At 35.2% G+C, this 13,900-nt stretch overlaps 1 protein-coding gene across 2 annotated transcripts in view; it reads right to left on the bottom strand.

The window, feature by feature from the left end:
• Window positions 1-13,900, bottom strand: part of WDR11 (WD repeat domain 11) — a 55,968-nt gene that overhangs the window by 18,371 nt on the left and 23,697 nt on the right. For both annotated transcript variants that reach the window (XM_036828635.1, XM_036828636.1), the window contains exons 12-15: window positions 9,685-9,791; window positions 7,250-7,325; window positions 2,626-2,734; window positions 497-621 (exon numbers count right to left, since the gene is read on the bottom strand). In XM_036828635.1, coding sequence (XP_036684530.1) covers window positions 497-621; window positions 2,626-2,734; window positions 7,250-7,325; window positions 9,685-9,791 — 417 coding nt within the window. The remainder of the gene's footprint in view (window positions 1-496; window positions 622-2,625; window positions 2,735-7,249; window positions 7,326-9,684; window positions 9,792-13,900) is intronic.

Consider the following 13,900-nt stretch of genomic DNA (forward strand, 5'->3'; position numbering starts at 1 on the left):
GAAAAATGTGGTGATCTAGACCTCACACAAGAAAAAAAGCCTTTTTCCTGTTTCTGCTGCAGAACAGAGGCCTCACCTCGACTCACCATTCTCTCTGAAGTTTTTTGTTTGTAAATTTAGTGGGGATGGGGACGGGGTGGTACATAAGTTAGAACTCCTAATACCTTTCCTTTGGTGAACATAAATGACAATATGATCCATCTGGATATTCATGCTACATTCATTTGAATTTCAGAAGCTGAAGTTTATGGAGCAGAAGGGCACTGAGAATGATCATATTCACTAACGGGTGCTGATGTGTAGATGTTACTGCACAGGTTACTGCTGCAAACTGCACCAAGCAGTGCAATACTAAAACTAACTCTATAGTAATATGAGCATGTACTGAAACACCAACGTATGTTCAAAAGCAGACTAGCGGTGCCTTGGGATGACATTTGTCAATTTCCCAACCATGACTTGGCTATTACAAACGACAGGGGCGGAAACAGGGTACCTGATCACAGATGACTCAACAACACTCAGCTCTGTATCTGAGACCACGGTCTGGCGGGCCATGGCCTCTCGGGTAGCCAGCTGTTTCTTTCTTAGGCTCTTCAAGTTGTGAGAAGGTGACCACTCCTGTGGAGTAAAGATAGACATGCCCACAAGTGATCAGTTTCTCTGTCAAAGAACCCTTCCAGAAGAGCTGGGCATACCCGCCATTGTCCAGCGTCACTTATTATTACTACACATGAATTCACAATCTGTTCTTAGGTTTTACTTTTTTTAGAAAGGTTGAATGAATGCATCTTCATTACAGCTTATGGTAAAAGATTTTAAAGATCTACCTCTATTTCCTTCTACCTCTAATCTTCAATTACAGCTTAAGGGAAAAGAGCTTAATGGCCAACTCCAACAGGTTTTAAACTTTTGATGCTTTCATTTTTTTACAGAATGAAAATAATATGTTTAATTATGGTATCTCCCACTCCTTACCTCCCCACCTCCCCCTTAGGTACACAAGGTGAGATGATCACACTCCTCCAATCATGGCCCATTATCATCTGTAGGTCCACCCCAAACCTCTCCTTTTATTTATTTATTCCTGATTATTCTAATGCATTTAATCTAATATCCTCTCATATGTATAAATTCTTAACATGCAGTTATTTTACATGCACATATTTGTGATCTGCATTAACAGTAGTGTGTTATATATCTCATCCTGTTTCTAACTCTTTTTACTCAGTGCAATGTATTCAAGTCCCACCTCTGTTGTTTCTGCATGTTATATAACACTCCATAGGTACATCTGCTAATTTTTAGCCTAGTTTTTAGTTTAGTTTAGTTTCCCAGCAAAAGACACCCAGATTGTCTCTATACTCTCCTCACGGCAAATTACACTGCAGTCAATATCCTCACAGAAGTTCCTGTATGACCAGAAGCTGATCAGCTGGGACACAGGGGATGTCTGTGTTTGCCTAAGTGCTGCCAGTTTGCTCTGCAGAATGGCTTCACTGGTCTACATACCTATCAGCAGTGCCAAGGAATTCCTACAGCCCATATTACACCCACATGGGATGCTACCTGGCTTTCCAATTTTTGTTAGTCTAAAAGGTATATCATGGTTATTTTACTTTGCACATCTCAAAACCGATGAGTTTGAACATTTCTTCACATGCTTGTTGGCCTTTTAGGTTTCTCTGCCATTCATTAACTGCTCACATGCTTGTTCATCCTTCCACTGGGGCTCCTGTCGCTTCACTGCAGGAGTTCCCACAATACTAATCCCTTAGAGGGATTAGTTAGCCCTTTGTCCATCTTAGACTCTGGAAAATTTCTTTTTTCAATTTGTCTTCTATATTTAACCTTGACAATGGTCTGATTCATTGAATAGAAAGCACCAATCTTGATATAATCAAATTCATTCAATTTTTTTGCCTTTTGGTTTGAGCTTCGGATATCCTCTTTTGCCCCCAGAAGAGAAAAATACTCTTCTGTATTTGTATTAATTTTATAGCTTTATTTTTTTTTACATTTAGGTCATTAATCCTGTGGAGCCCACCTCTGAATATGGTATTATGCAGAGATCCAGTATTTTTCTCCATAAAGTGAGACAGTTTCCCCAATACTGTCTACTAAACAGTCTGTCCCTCCTCTTGGGTTTGTGAGCTACTTTACTGTACAATCAGTTCGCAAACATTCATGGGTCTGTTAATGAGCTCTTTATTATACTGATCCATTTCTGTTTCTTGGGCCAATATGACACTGCTTTTATGTCTACGGTTTAATAATATGTACTGTATGGGGTAGGATGGGTCCAACCCCTACCCATACTGCCTACATTACTCCTCTTTTTTCAAGGATGACTATGACCTTTATTTTTCCATAAATATTTTAGAATATGTTTATCATGTTCCTCAAAATATCTAAATTAAATTTTAATTGGAATTTAATATAATATTAGCTTAACCCATCCAAGAAAATAAGAGTTACCTCCATTTGTTTAGATCATCTTCTCTGAATACACATTTTTGACAAGAAAATACACAGGAGTAATGATTTCAATTCAAGCTAAAGAAAAATATTCACCACATATATACATATCTAAATAAAATGTTTACTTCTTAAATTGTAACTTACCAAAGCAGTTATTGCAGGGAAGTTTTTGGACATTTCTCTAAGAATGGTACAGGTCCTAACATCCCATAACTCCAGGGGTTTATCTTTGAATACAACTGCCAAATACTGCCTAAAATAAACAAAATTACTAAATAAACCTCTTTTTGCAAAATTTTCACAAGCAGTGCAAATAAAAAGTTCAGTAAATCAGAAAGCTCAGATGACACATTCTAAACAAAGAGAATTTAAACTAACCTTTAGCCCTCATGATTAATATAGTCCTAAGAAGGTAAAGCTCTAAAATGACCTGTGAGAGCCACATAGCCATAATTAGGCAAGGAGCCCAGCTCAGAGTGATGAGAAAAGGCATGAGTTCACATCCTGGTGCCACATCTTACAATAACCCTCCTGCGGCTCAATTTTCTCATCAACACATGAAAATACCACTACTTACATCAATGGATTGATTGGTATGCAGGTTATGTAAAAATTAAATGAAAAAGTAAGTAAAGTTTCTATCATGCTGACAGTGAGGAAATGTGACAGAGTAGGAAGATCCCTGTAGCTCAGTGTTATCAAAGGACTCCCACTTGATAATTATGTGACCTCAGACAAACCATGTGACCTTTTGAGTTTTATTCTGCTTATCTTTAAAATGGCAACACCTGTCTTACATACCTCACTAAATACTGTAAGGATAAAAAAAAAAAAAAGGACCAGCACACATGAAAGAATTTTATAAACCGTGATGGATTATACAAATGCAGTATGTTACATTTTTTTATTACATCTAATATAAAAACAAGTAAAGGCATGTATGTAAATAACTAATACAAAAGAGAATCTGGTAAATGCTATAAAGATTCACTATGAAAGTTGAGATTAATTTTGACAATAGGAAAATGGCATTCTAGGCAGAGTTACAAGTGTGATAAACGGCAAAAGACAGGAAAGGACACAGGGTGTTCGGGGGAACATGCTGTTTGAAATGCAGAGTATGTGACAGCAATCATCATGAGAAAGAAGGCTAAAATGTGAATTTTGGATTCACATTATAAAATCCCTAAGACACCTTAAAATGCAGTGCTAGCATGCACAGAGATTCATCCTGCAGAGAATAGCAGATCACTGAGTTCTGAAGCAGTGGTGATAATGTGATCAGTTGTTTAAGATGTACTAATTTAGTAAGCTTGTGTAGAGTCAAGACTGACTGGAAATAGAAGAGACTGGAGTCCAAACAGTTTGAGCAATTCTCAAACTTCTCAGTCCCAGGACTCCCTTACATTTAAAAAAATTATTGAGGCTCTCCTCCAAAGAACTTTTGTTCTTACGTGGGTTATACTAACTGATATTTTGCATATGAGGAATTAAACCTAATATAATTATAAACTATATTAATTCATTCAAAATGAAAAAAAGAGAAAATAACTACCAAGATGGTAGATGAAAACATATGCCATATTGATAATTACATTAAATATGAATAATTTAAACAATGCAATTAGAAGCAAAGATTATCAGATCAAACAGTAAAACAAGTCCCTATTATATGCTCTCTATAAGAAATCAACTTTAAAGACAGAGATAAGTTACAAATAGGAGGAAGGAAAAAGATATACCATACAAACACTAATCAAAAGAAAGCTAGAGTGGCTATACTAATCAGACAAATCAGACAAACTTCTGAACAAAGAATATTACCAAAGACAAACAGGATTATTTCACAATGATAAAGAAGTGAATGAATCAAAAGGATATGATAAGCATGGCAGTCAATGAAACAGAAAACAGAAAACCAGGGAGAAAAATCAAAGAAACCATAGAGTTTATTTGAAAAAATTAATAAAATTGACATAATTTACTGATTATCAGAAATGAAAGAGACATTACTCAGATCACACAGCCAGTAAAAGAATAAGGGAATTATTATGAACAAGCTTATATCAATAAATTCAACAACTTCAATGAAATGAATGGACAGATTACTTGAAAGACACCAACTACCAAAGCGTACTGAAAGAAATATATATATAACCTGAATAGCTTGGCATCTATGAAAGAAGATGAATTTATATTTTAAAACTTCACTGCAAAAAAAATTCTAGACCCAGATGGGTTCCTCAGTGAATTCGCCCTATTTAAGGAAGAAATAATATCAATTCTACACAAACTCGCCTAGAAAAAAGAAGAGGAGGAAATATTTCACAACGCATTTTACAAGGTCATTACCCTGATTCCAAAACCAGTCAAGGATATTACACAAAAACTAGACCAATATCCTTCATGAACTCAGATGCAAAAATCCCTAATAAAATATCAGTAAATCAAACCCAACAATATATCAAAATATTAGCAAATCAAATCCACTAATACATCATGACCAAGTGGAGTTTATCCCAGGAATGTCAAGTTTAACATCTGAGAAATCAAGCAATATAATTCACCATATTAAGCCAACTTAAAGAACAAAACAAAAACACACCAAATGATGATGTCCATAAATGCAAAAAAAGCATATGACAAAATTCAACACCTACTCAATGATACAAAGTTTCAGCAAACTAGGAACAAAAAATTTCCTCAACCTGATAAAGGGTATCTAGATATATCTACAGCAATATCTTTCTAGATATGTCTCCTCAGGCAAGGGAAACAAAAGCAAAAATAAACAAATGGGATTACATCAAAATAAAAAGCTTCTGCACAGCAAAGGAAACAATAAATAAAACAAAAAAGACAACTTACCGAATGGGAGAAGATATTTGCAAATGATATATCTAATAAGGGGTTAATATCCAAAATATATAAAGAACTCATACAACTCCACAACAAAAAGACAAACAACCTGATTAAAAACTGGCCAGAGGAGGTGAATAGACTTTTTTCCAAAGACACACAGATGGCACGTGAAAAGATGTTCAACATCACTAATTACTTGGAAATGCAAATCAAAACCATAATGAGATATCACTTCACACCTGTCAGAATGGCTATTATCAAAAACATAAGAAATAAGTATTGGTGAGGACATGGAGAAAAGGGAACCCTCAGTTGGTGGAAATGTAAATTGGTGTAGCCACTATGGACGACAGTATGAAGATTCCTAAAAAAATTAAGAATAGAACTACCATATGATCCACTTATCCCACTTCTGGGTATTTATCCAAAGAATAAAAAAAAAAAATCCGAAAAGATACCTGCATCTCCCATGTTCATCGTCACATTAATTACAATAGCCAAGATACAGAATCAACTTAAGTGCCCATCAACAGAGGAATGGATAAAGAAGATGTGGTATATATATATATATATATATATATATATATATACACACACACACACACAATGGAATATTATTCAGCCATAAAAAGAATATCCTGCCATTTGCAACAATGTGAATGGACCATAAGGGTATTATGCTAAGTGAAATAAGTCAGAGGAAGACAAATACCATGTGATTTTACTCATATGTGGAATATAAAAAACATAAACAAATTAAAAAAACAAAATAAACAAACCAAACCAAATTAAAATAAACATGTAGATACAGAGAACAGAGTAGTGGTTACCAGAAGGAAAGAGGTAGGAAAGAGGGCAAAATGGGTAAAGGAGATCAAACGTGTGGTGACAGATGGAAAATAAATTTTTGGTGGTGAGCACGCTGTAGGGTACACAGAAGTATCAATACAGTGCTGTCCACATGAAACTTACATAATGTTATAAATAAATATTACCTCAGTAAAAAATTAACTATTTCAGTATATAAATAATAATTGAAAATTGAAATAAAAAAAGAAAAAACACCATTTATAATAGCATCAAAGAAAAAGCAAAAAATAATTCACAAATGATGCGTAAGACCTATATGCTGGAAACTACACAAGATTATTGAAAGAAATTAAAGAAGAACTAAATAAGTGGAGAGATACACCACGTTCATGAATCACAAAACTCGGTAGACGTCAATTCTTCCCCATGTTGATCCACGGATGCAATGCAATGAAAATCAAAATCCTAGGAAGCTTTTATGGTAAAACTGGTAAGTTGAGTCTAAAATTTATATGGAAATGCAAAGATCCTCGAAAAGCTAAAGCAATTTTAAAAACAATTTCAGAGTGCTTACTCCTTCTTTCTTTGTTCTTTTGATTAGTTTTCATTCAGTCTCTGTTGTCAATAATCCTGCTTTACATTTATTTTCCCTTGGAACAAAAAACTCAGAAACTTACTGGAATTAGATCTAAATTACAAATAAGGAAAATGAATTCTTTTACTCAGTAAACCCAAACTGAGGTGGAAGTTGAAATAAGAATTTCACCAGACAACAAATAACATTTCTTAGTGAGTGACAGGCATTTATATCAACATAGCTATAGTGGAACACAATGGAGTTACTGGTTTTACCAATCTAATGAAATGTTAAGGTTCAGATAAGTTACCTTGTCTTTTTAGAAGTGGAGAATTAAAAGCAATAGCAACTTAATTTTGTGATTAAAATATTTTCTTTGATATGGCTGCACATCACAGTTTGCTGTCACTAAGAAATTCTATACGCATGCACGCATACTCTCCCTTTCTTAAAGATAAAAAAATCCCTGAGATTACCTTGTGATAAGACCAGAGAATTTTTTTTTAGGATGACACTTACTTCAAATGAGATACTTTAATCATTTCGATGGGCGATTCATCATTACCTCGTTCACCACGAAAAGCAATGCTCCTACCTTTAATTGCAAATATTAAAGAAAAGGTAAAAAAGCACATAAAACATGTAAGAAACTAAAAGCTGTACCAGTGTAATTTGATCAGTGCTACCGTCTATTCCTGTTCACTCTTCCATTTGCTTCTAAGCTGTTTCTAATAATCTAAATTCAAAAGTATTCTCAAGTACTCAAAAGTATTACAAGTTAAAGACCAACAGTATATTACTTACATTCAAATATCTACTTTATAAAAATATATTTTCATTTTTTTATAGAATTTCTTGAAGTCCTTCTGTGGTTTCTTTCAAATAATTTAATCTTAGAAATTTAGAAATACCAATTTCTAAAGTTTTAATGCATCTATGGTAAAGCAACTACTTACTGTAAAAACTACTGGTACATTCAAAGTAATATAAATATTTTCATGTTTACAAATACTAACTAGTGGAGAAAACACTCTTTGAACAGGTATTTAAGATTTCTTGTCCCATGTGCAAAATACTCAACTACAATATTTTGACATGTTCCTATCAAAAGGTCTCTATAAACTGAAACTGGGGAATATTAAGAATTAGTTAATAGCCAAAGAACCTAAATGGTTTTCTATAACTTAAAAAATGCAAGTTCTACTTTATGTTTGAACAAATATACATTTTTTTTGGCTGCGTTGGGTCTTCGTTGCTGCGCGTGGACTTTCTCTAGTTGTAACGAGCAGGGTCTATTCTTCATTGTGGTGTGTGGGCTCTCATTGCGGTGGCTTCTCTTGTTGCAGAGCGTGGGCTCTAGGCGCACAGGCTCAGTAGCTGTGGCACACAGGCCCTAGAGCATGCAGGCTTCAGTAGTTGCGGCGCGTGGTCTCAGTAGTTGTGGCGCACAGGCTCAGTAGTTGTGGCTCAAGGGCTTAGTTGCTCCACGGCGTGTGAGATCTTCCCGGACCAGGGATCGAACCCGTTTCCCCTGCATTAGCAGGTGGATTCTTAACCACTGTGCCACCAGGGAAGTCCCTGAACAAATATATTTTAATATCTTTTCCTAGATTTCTATTACATTAAACAAAAGAGAGAACATACTCAATTCAAAGACAAATGGATGCCTATATGTCTCCCTGCTCTTCAATGCCATCAAACAGAATCTCACTATTATTATTCGCCAAACACCCTATATCCTTTCCTGGCTCTGCTAGTCGGCTGCCCTCCTTAGAAGACAAGGCTGTAAAAGTCTATAATCAATAAATTTAAATGTCCCACCTAAGTCAGTAACTATTACTCAGAAATTTGTTCCTCAAAAATAAATCTGCGAAAGACAGATTTTAAGTTATCTAACAGTCCTAGACCTGAGCTGATTGGAAAAAATGAACAGGCATTTTTTTAGTGAATGATACTACAGAACAGCATTTCTTCCCTGGGCCACCATGTAACTACAGTGACCAGTGCCAGTTTATTGGCAAATCAGGAATGTAGGGATAGGGGTCACCGGGCAGGTCATTTCCAATTAGACTAGAGCAACACTGGACTAAAGTGGGGCTAATTCTTTGAGGTTTAGTAACATACTCTGATAAGTAAGAACAACTATAAATTAGAAATATATATTGAGAATACAAGGAAGCAACCATGTATATGATTTATTATATACACATGTAACTTACTGGTTAAAACTATCTACATATATTCATATTGCGAAGCCATTTAAAAAAAAACTCCCCACAATTTTGTAAAAAAAAAAAACTATTTGAAATCATTCCATGTGCTATATATAAAATAATATAAAACCTTCACCTTACTCTATTTTCAAGTTCTTATTTTGAAACTCACTGGGCTGTAGGTTTTTAACAATCGTGAACAAGTTACTTTACTGGAATATTTCCTATTGTAAAGTCTTTAAACTCCGAAATTAAGTTTTCCTATTTAGCCAGCCAGAGATTATCAAAAGTTTTAAATTTAAGCATTTAAAAAGAATCCTTATTTATAAGATTTTTAAGGGTTTCCTGCAAAGGCCAAAATTTTTAAAAGAGAATCTAATAAAGTATAACTACAAAGATTTATTTTAAAACTGTACTTCTGGTTATCTACAACAATGTACTTGAAAGTACAACTGATACCATATTTATGAATTTGTCCATTCAGGCTAATGGTACTCCATTTACCATGCACTTGTGTTAACACAATTTGCATACAAACAATGATGAGTCTTTTCCAAGGCAATTATTATAGAACAACCAAAAGATGAATACATAAACATAGAATATATAAAAATGAATATATAAATGAGAAAAAACTCCAAGGTGAAAGAAAGTACTTTGGAACATGTTTTATAAATAGCAACATCTCTGATCAATATGATGGTACCATTTTAAATATCTTAATAGTCTAAATACACAAACCTGTTGGAAGATCAACCAGCTGAAGTTCGTTCCTCACTAATCCCATGTTGTTTGGTGTTGAGGTAGAAAAAGAAAGAAAACCAGTTAAACTCGTCCATTCAATACCCCTATAATGAGAAATTAAACAAAGATTAATCTAATATTCTTTTTTTGTTTGAAAAATTTATTTGAAAAATAAGTTTTTTCTATGACCTAAATTTTATTATACAAGTTAATTAAGGAATTATATTAATATGACATTTATTTGAGACTATATTATCATACATTTCCAACATATATAAAATTATTTCTAATTAAAACTTTATCTCCAAATCCGATAAAAAGACAGGTTAGTTATCAGAATTCATAGCACTAAAATAGCTATTAAAATCTGGCAAAGGAAGAGAGTCACATCACAGTATTTGCCAAGAATTCCACTGTTTAAAAACAAGTGGTACAGAAATATTCTGAGCAGACTGCTTAATGTTGAGTACACGTAGGAACTATCAAATTTTATCAAAATTCCTAGTTGGTCAGGAAGCAGAAATTCCTGAAGCAAACAATACAAACTGAGCTACTAGATTTGGAAGTGGATGAACGTTCCAAACAGTATGTCAATTAGAGAAAAGCATAAAAGAAAAATCAGACACGTATGACAAGACAGTAACCTATCAACCTAATGTCCTGGGAGTCCCCTTTATTTGGGACTGATAGTAGGTGAGTCCATGTTTTTTTCCCACTAACATAACTGGCTTCATCATCAATGGAAAATGGGGGGGACCCAGGACAAGTGAATTCATCAGAGTCACAAAAAGAAGTGAGAAACACTACTATTACCCTGCATTGCTTACAAGGTAGCTGGCTGGGAGGCAAGTCTAAACCTCTGTTCTATACGCAATTGCTCATTCAGCATTTACAGGACAACCATTTTTAACAATGACATAATGTCTATGGCTGCTTTCACGATACAATGGCAGGGCTGAGTAATTGTGACAGAAATTTTATGGCCTACAAAGCTTAAAATATTTGCCATCTGTCCTTTACGGAAAATGTTTGCTGACCTCTGATCTAGTTTTTCCACTTCTACTCCAATTTGAATGCTATTGCTAAATTTAGCATTAATACTGCTCTGAACATGTCTCTCACCTGCCCAAGAAAAGGTATCAATACAATGGCTCCTGCATCAAATCCAAACTCTTCTCTGTGACTTTCAAAGCCATTCGGCATCAAACTTACCTCTCAATCATCTGAACCTTGTGTTAAAAAGGTTCAGATGTTAAAAAACCTTGCTATTTTAACGAGAGTAGCTTTTCCTCACTGACCCCTGTGTACCCACCTACTTGTCTTTTCTCAGAGGAGCAAAGATAATCCCAAGAGAACTGAAAATAATATTTGCAACAGCAGGGAATTACTGTAGTTATCAATTTATAACTCTTCAAATGTAAAGTTGTGTTGAAACACTCAGATTAGGCTGCTAAAAACAGAGAACTCTTGAGACTTTCCATGCCTGGAATGACCCCTCTCCTTCCCTCTTCAAATACTATCTAGTATCAAGTCCCGGCTCCAGCACTCACCAGCTCTGTGTTCCTCTACCTCTCAGTTTCCTCATCTGCTGTGCGGGAGTAATAACACTGAGTGCATAAAGAAGGCCTGGCACAGAGTAAGCGTTGTATGTATTCATAATCACCATCAATGATTACTCTTATTTCAAGATCTAACTCAAGCCCTATTTTCTTCATTAGGCCTCCTCATTTACTATACTCAAACTGCACCTATAGCGACTACTATATAAGTTGGTTAATTATTCACTGGAAAAGTCCCTTTGTCTTGTTTCTCTTTCTTTCCCCTAACACATAGTACTCATTAATTTTTCTACTGAGAGTGAACAAAAGGAGACAAGAATCATTTTGAACTTCTGTTCTCTAAATAAGTCTGGTAGCTTCAATCAGATCTGTTTACCCACAGAAACCTTAAGATATACTTTCCAAGTCTTGCTGCTGGCAATCTGAACTACTTATACTCCAGTATAGTAATGCCACTACCTCTGGACAGTAAAAATTTCAGTCCTCCCACTTTTCATTTATTATTTTTAAAAATACATCTGTTAGGTACCCCATATATGCGGGTGCCTGTGCTATTAAGTACCCAGTACATGCCAGCAACTTTGCTAGGCTAGGGAATACAGATGTGAATGAGATGGAGGTAACTGTTGTCCTTCAGGAGCCTACAATCTAGCAGAAAAGAGACGTTATACAAGTGCATCCGGTATTATCTATCTCAAAAGAGAACAGTGCTGAGTTCAACAGGAGCTTGTAAGAGTCACATGGAATCTGGTCTCAGGGGCCAGGCTGGGCTTCCTGGGGAAACATTAAAGCTGAGGCTCAAAGGGCAAATAGGGTTTTGCCTGGAAGCCTCAACTGCTTTCAGTGGAAACAACAGTGTGACCGATGGAGAAGCACTGCAATAGACTGTACTCTCTTAGAAGGGAGGTACCATGCCCTGTCTCTCTAAGCACATGACAGGCACTCAGCAAATTCTGTTAGATTAAAAGAACGATGTCCCAAAAAAGCCTACCATGCCTCCTTATGTTTCTAAGTGCCATACATATTCAGAGAAGTGCTTTCCCCACTGTTTACAGGATGTCCCAGTGTTCAGGATATAACAGAACATGGGTGGCTGCTTATTTATAATCTAGCACCACGAGTGTGTTGCCTTTGAGCAGATTCCAGCAGCAGCCTGTATATCTGACTGCTACTGATCAACTAAAGAAAATAAAAATCACGTTGGACTTCAAAGTGTATTAGATAAGGAGGGGATTATTTCTCAAAAGAAAAGAATGAAAACTCTTGTCAAACACAGCTGAGCACAACACTGCTCCCAGGGTTAGAAAACCACTGTCTAGGTTTAACCACACACTGAGCTCTACAAAAACTCTTAAGAACAGCAGCTCATTTTCTGACTCAGTCTAAGTTTGTTTTGTAGCATTCCTTACTACTGAACAATTGTAACCTTAGAATCTACCCACAGGTATTCAGTGTTTTGACTCCTACAGATTCCCAAGTTGGGCCTGTTCACCTGCACTGGGGATGCTACGTTAGCTACTTCTCAACACTGGGTGGCTGGCGGGGGCAAACACTTTCTGAAAGGTCTTGAAGTTCTACCATTATATGAAACTAACTTCTGCAAATTTACAGACAGACAAAATAGAGATCATTTTACTTTCCACAAATCACTCAATGTACTCAAAGCAATACTGAATCAATCAGTGTTTTGATACCCATATAAACTGCTGTTTTAACAGTTTTTGACACTGAAAGTAGTATTGGGCTATATTATTGTAATTTTAGCCTATTGGACAAAGACACCAACTAATAATATAAGAACTCTAATAATCTAAGAAAACCTATATGTACCACTCTACATTATTTACTTCTAGGTATCTTCCACTGGATTATAAGCCTCCCAGGTTTTGTCTGTTTACAGGCATACAGAAGAGGATCAATATATACTTCATATTTGTAAAGCATAACTGGTTAAAACGTCATAGCTTTCAAAAAACGCACAGATGCAACTATCTGTAGTTAGGCAGTACCAGGCCATATGTATGCTAAAGACTGAAGTACTTAAGATGAAGTGGTTTTTAAAAACACTTTTAGTACTAAGCAGAAAAACAACTTTCTAAAGTTGGCCTTTAATTTGCATATGAGTATCTAGAACGTATTGGGTTTATTGCTAATAAGTTCAGCAATTTTTATAACACATCTGTGAAATTTTCATAATGGCTTTTAATTGTAATACTATAATTGCATTAATTGAAACACAAAGACAGCAGTATTTTAGCATCCTCTTGGGCACCATCTCTGGATGTAAAATGTGAATTATCTTCAAAATGGCAATTAAGAGGGAAAATTTATATTTAAAAAAATGGAGCATATTTGCGTGATTGTTCACAACACTAGCCTGACTGAGTAGCATACCCCTTAGAGTTATTTGGTACCCCAAGTAACACATTATAAATAATTTTGGTGTCAATAACAAATATTATCATAACATGTGTAAGTCATGTACTTAGTGACATCTACGACCTGAACAATCCAGGAAAACAATCTTACTTACAGTAAATAGCTCACTGATTAACTAGCTATTGTGTCTTTATTAAAGATTACGTACTGTGGTGATCATTTCACAATATATACAAGTATTGAATTACTACATTGTACATCTGAAACTAATATGT

The sequence above is a fragment of the Balaenoptera musculus genome, chromosome 16 (assembly GCF_009873245.2).
Source record: "Balaenoptera musculus isolate JJ_BM4_2016_0621 chromosome 16, mBalMus1.pri.v3, whole genome shotgun sequence".
NCBI classification, from domain to species: Eukaryota; Metazoa; Chordata; class Mammalia; order Artiodactyla; family Balaenopteridae; genus Balaenoptera; species Balaenoptera musculus.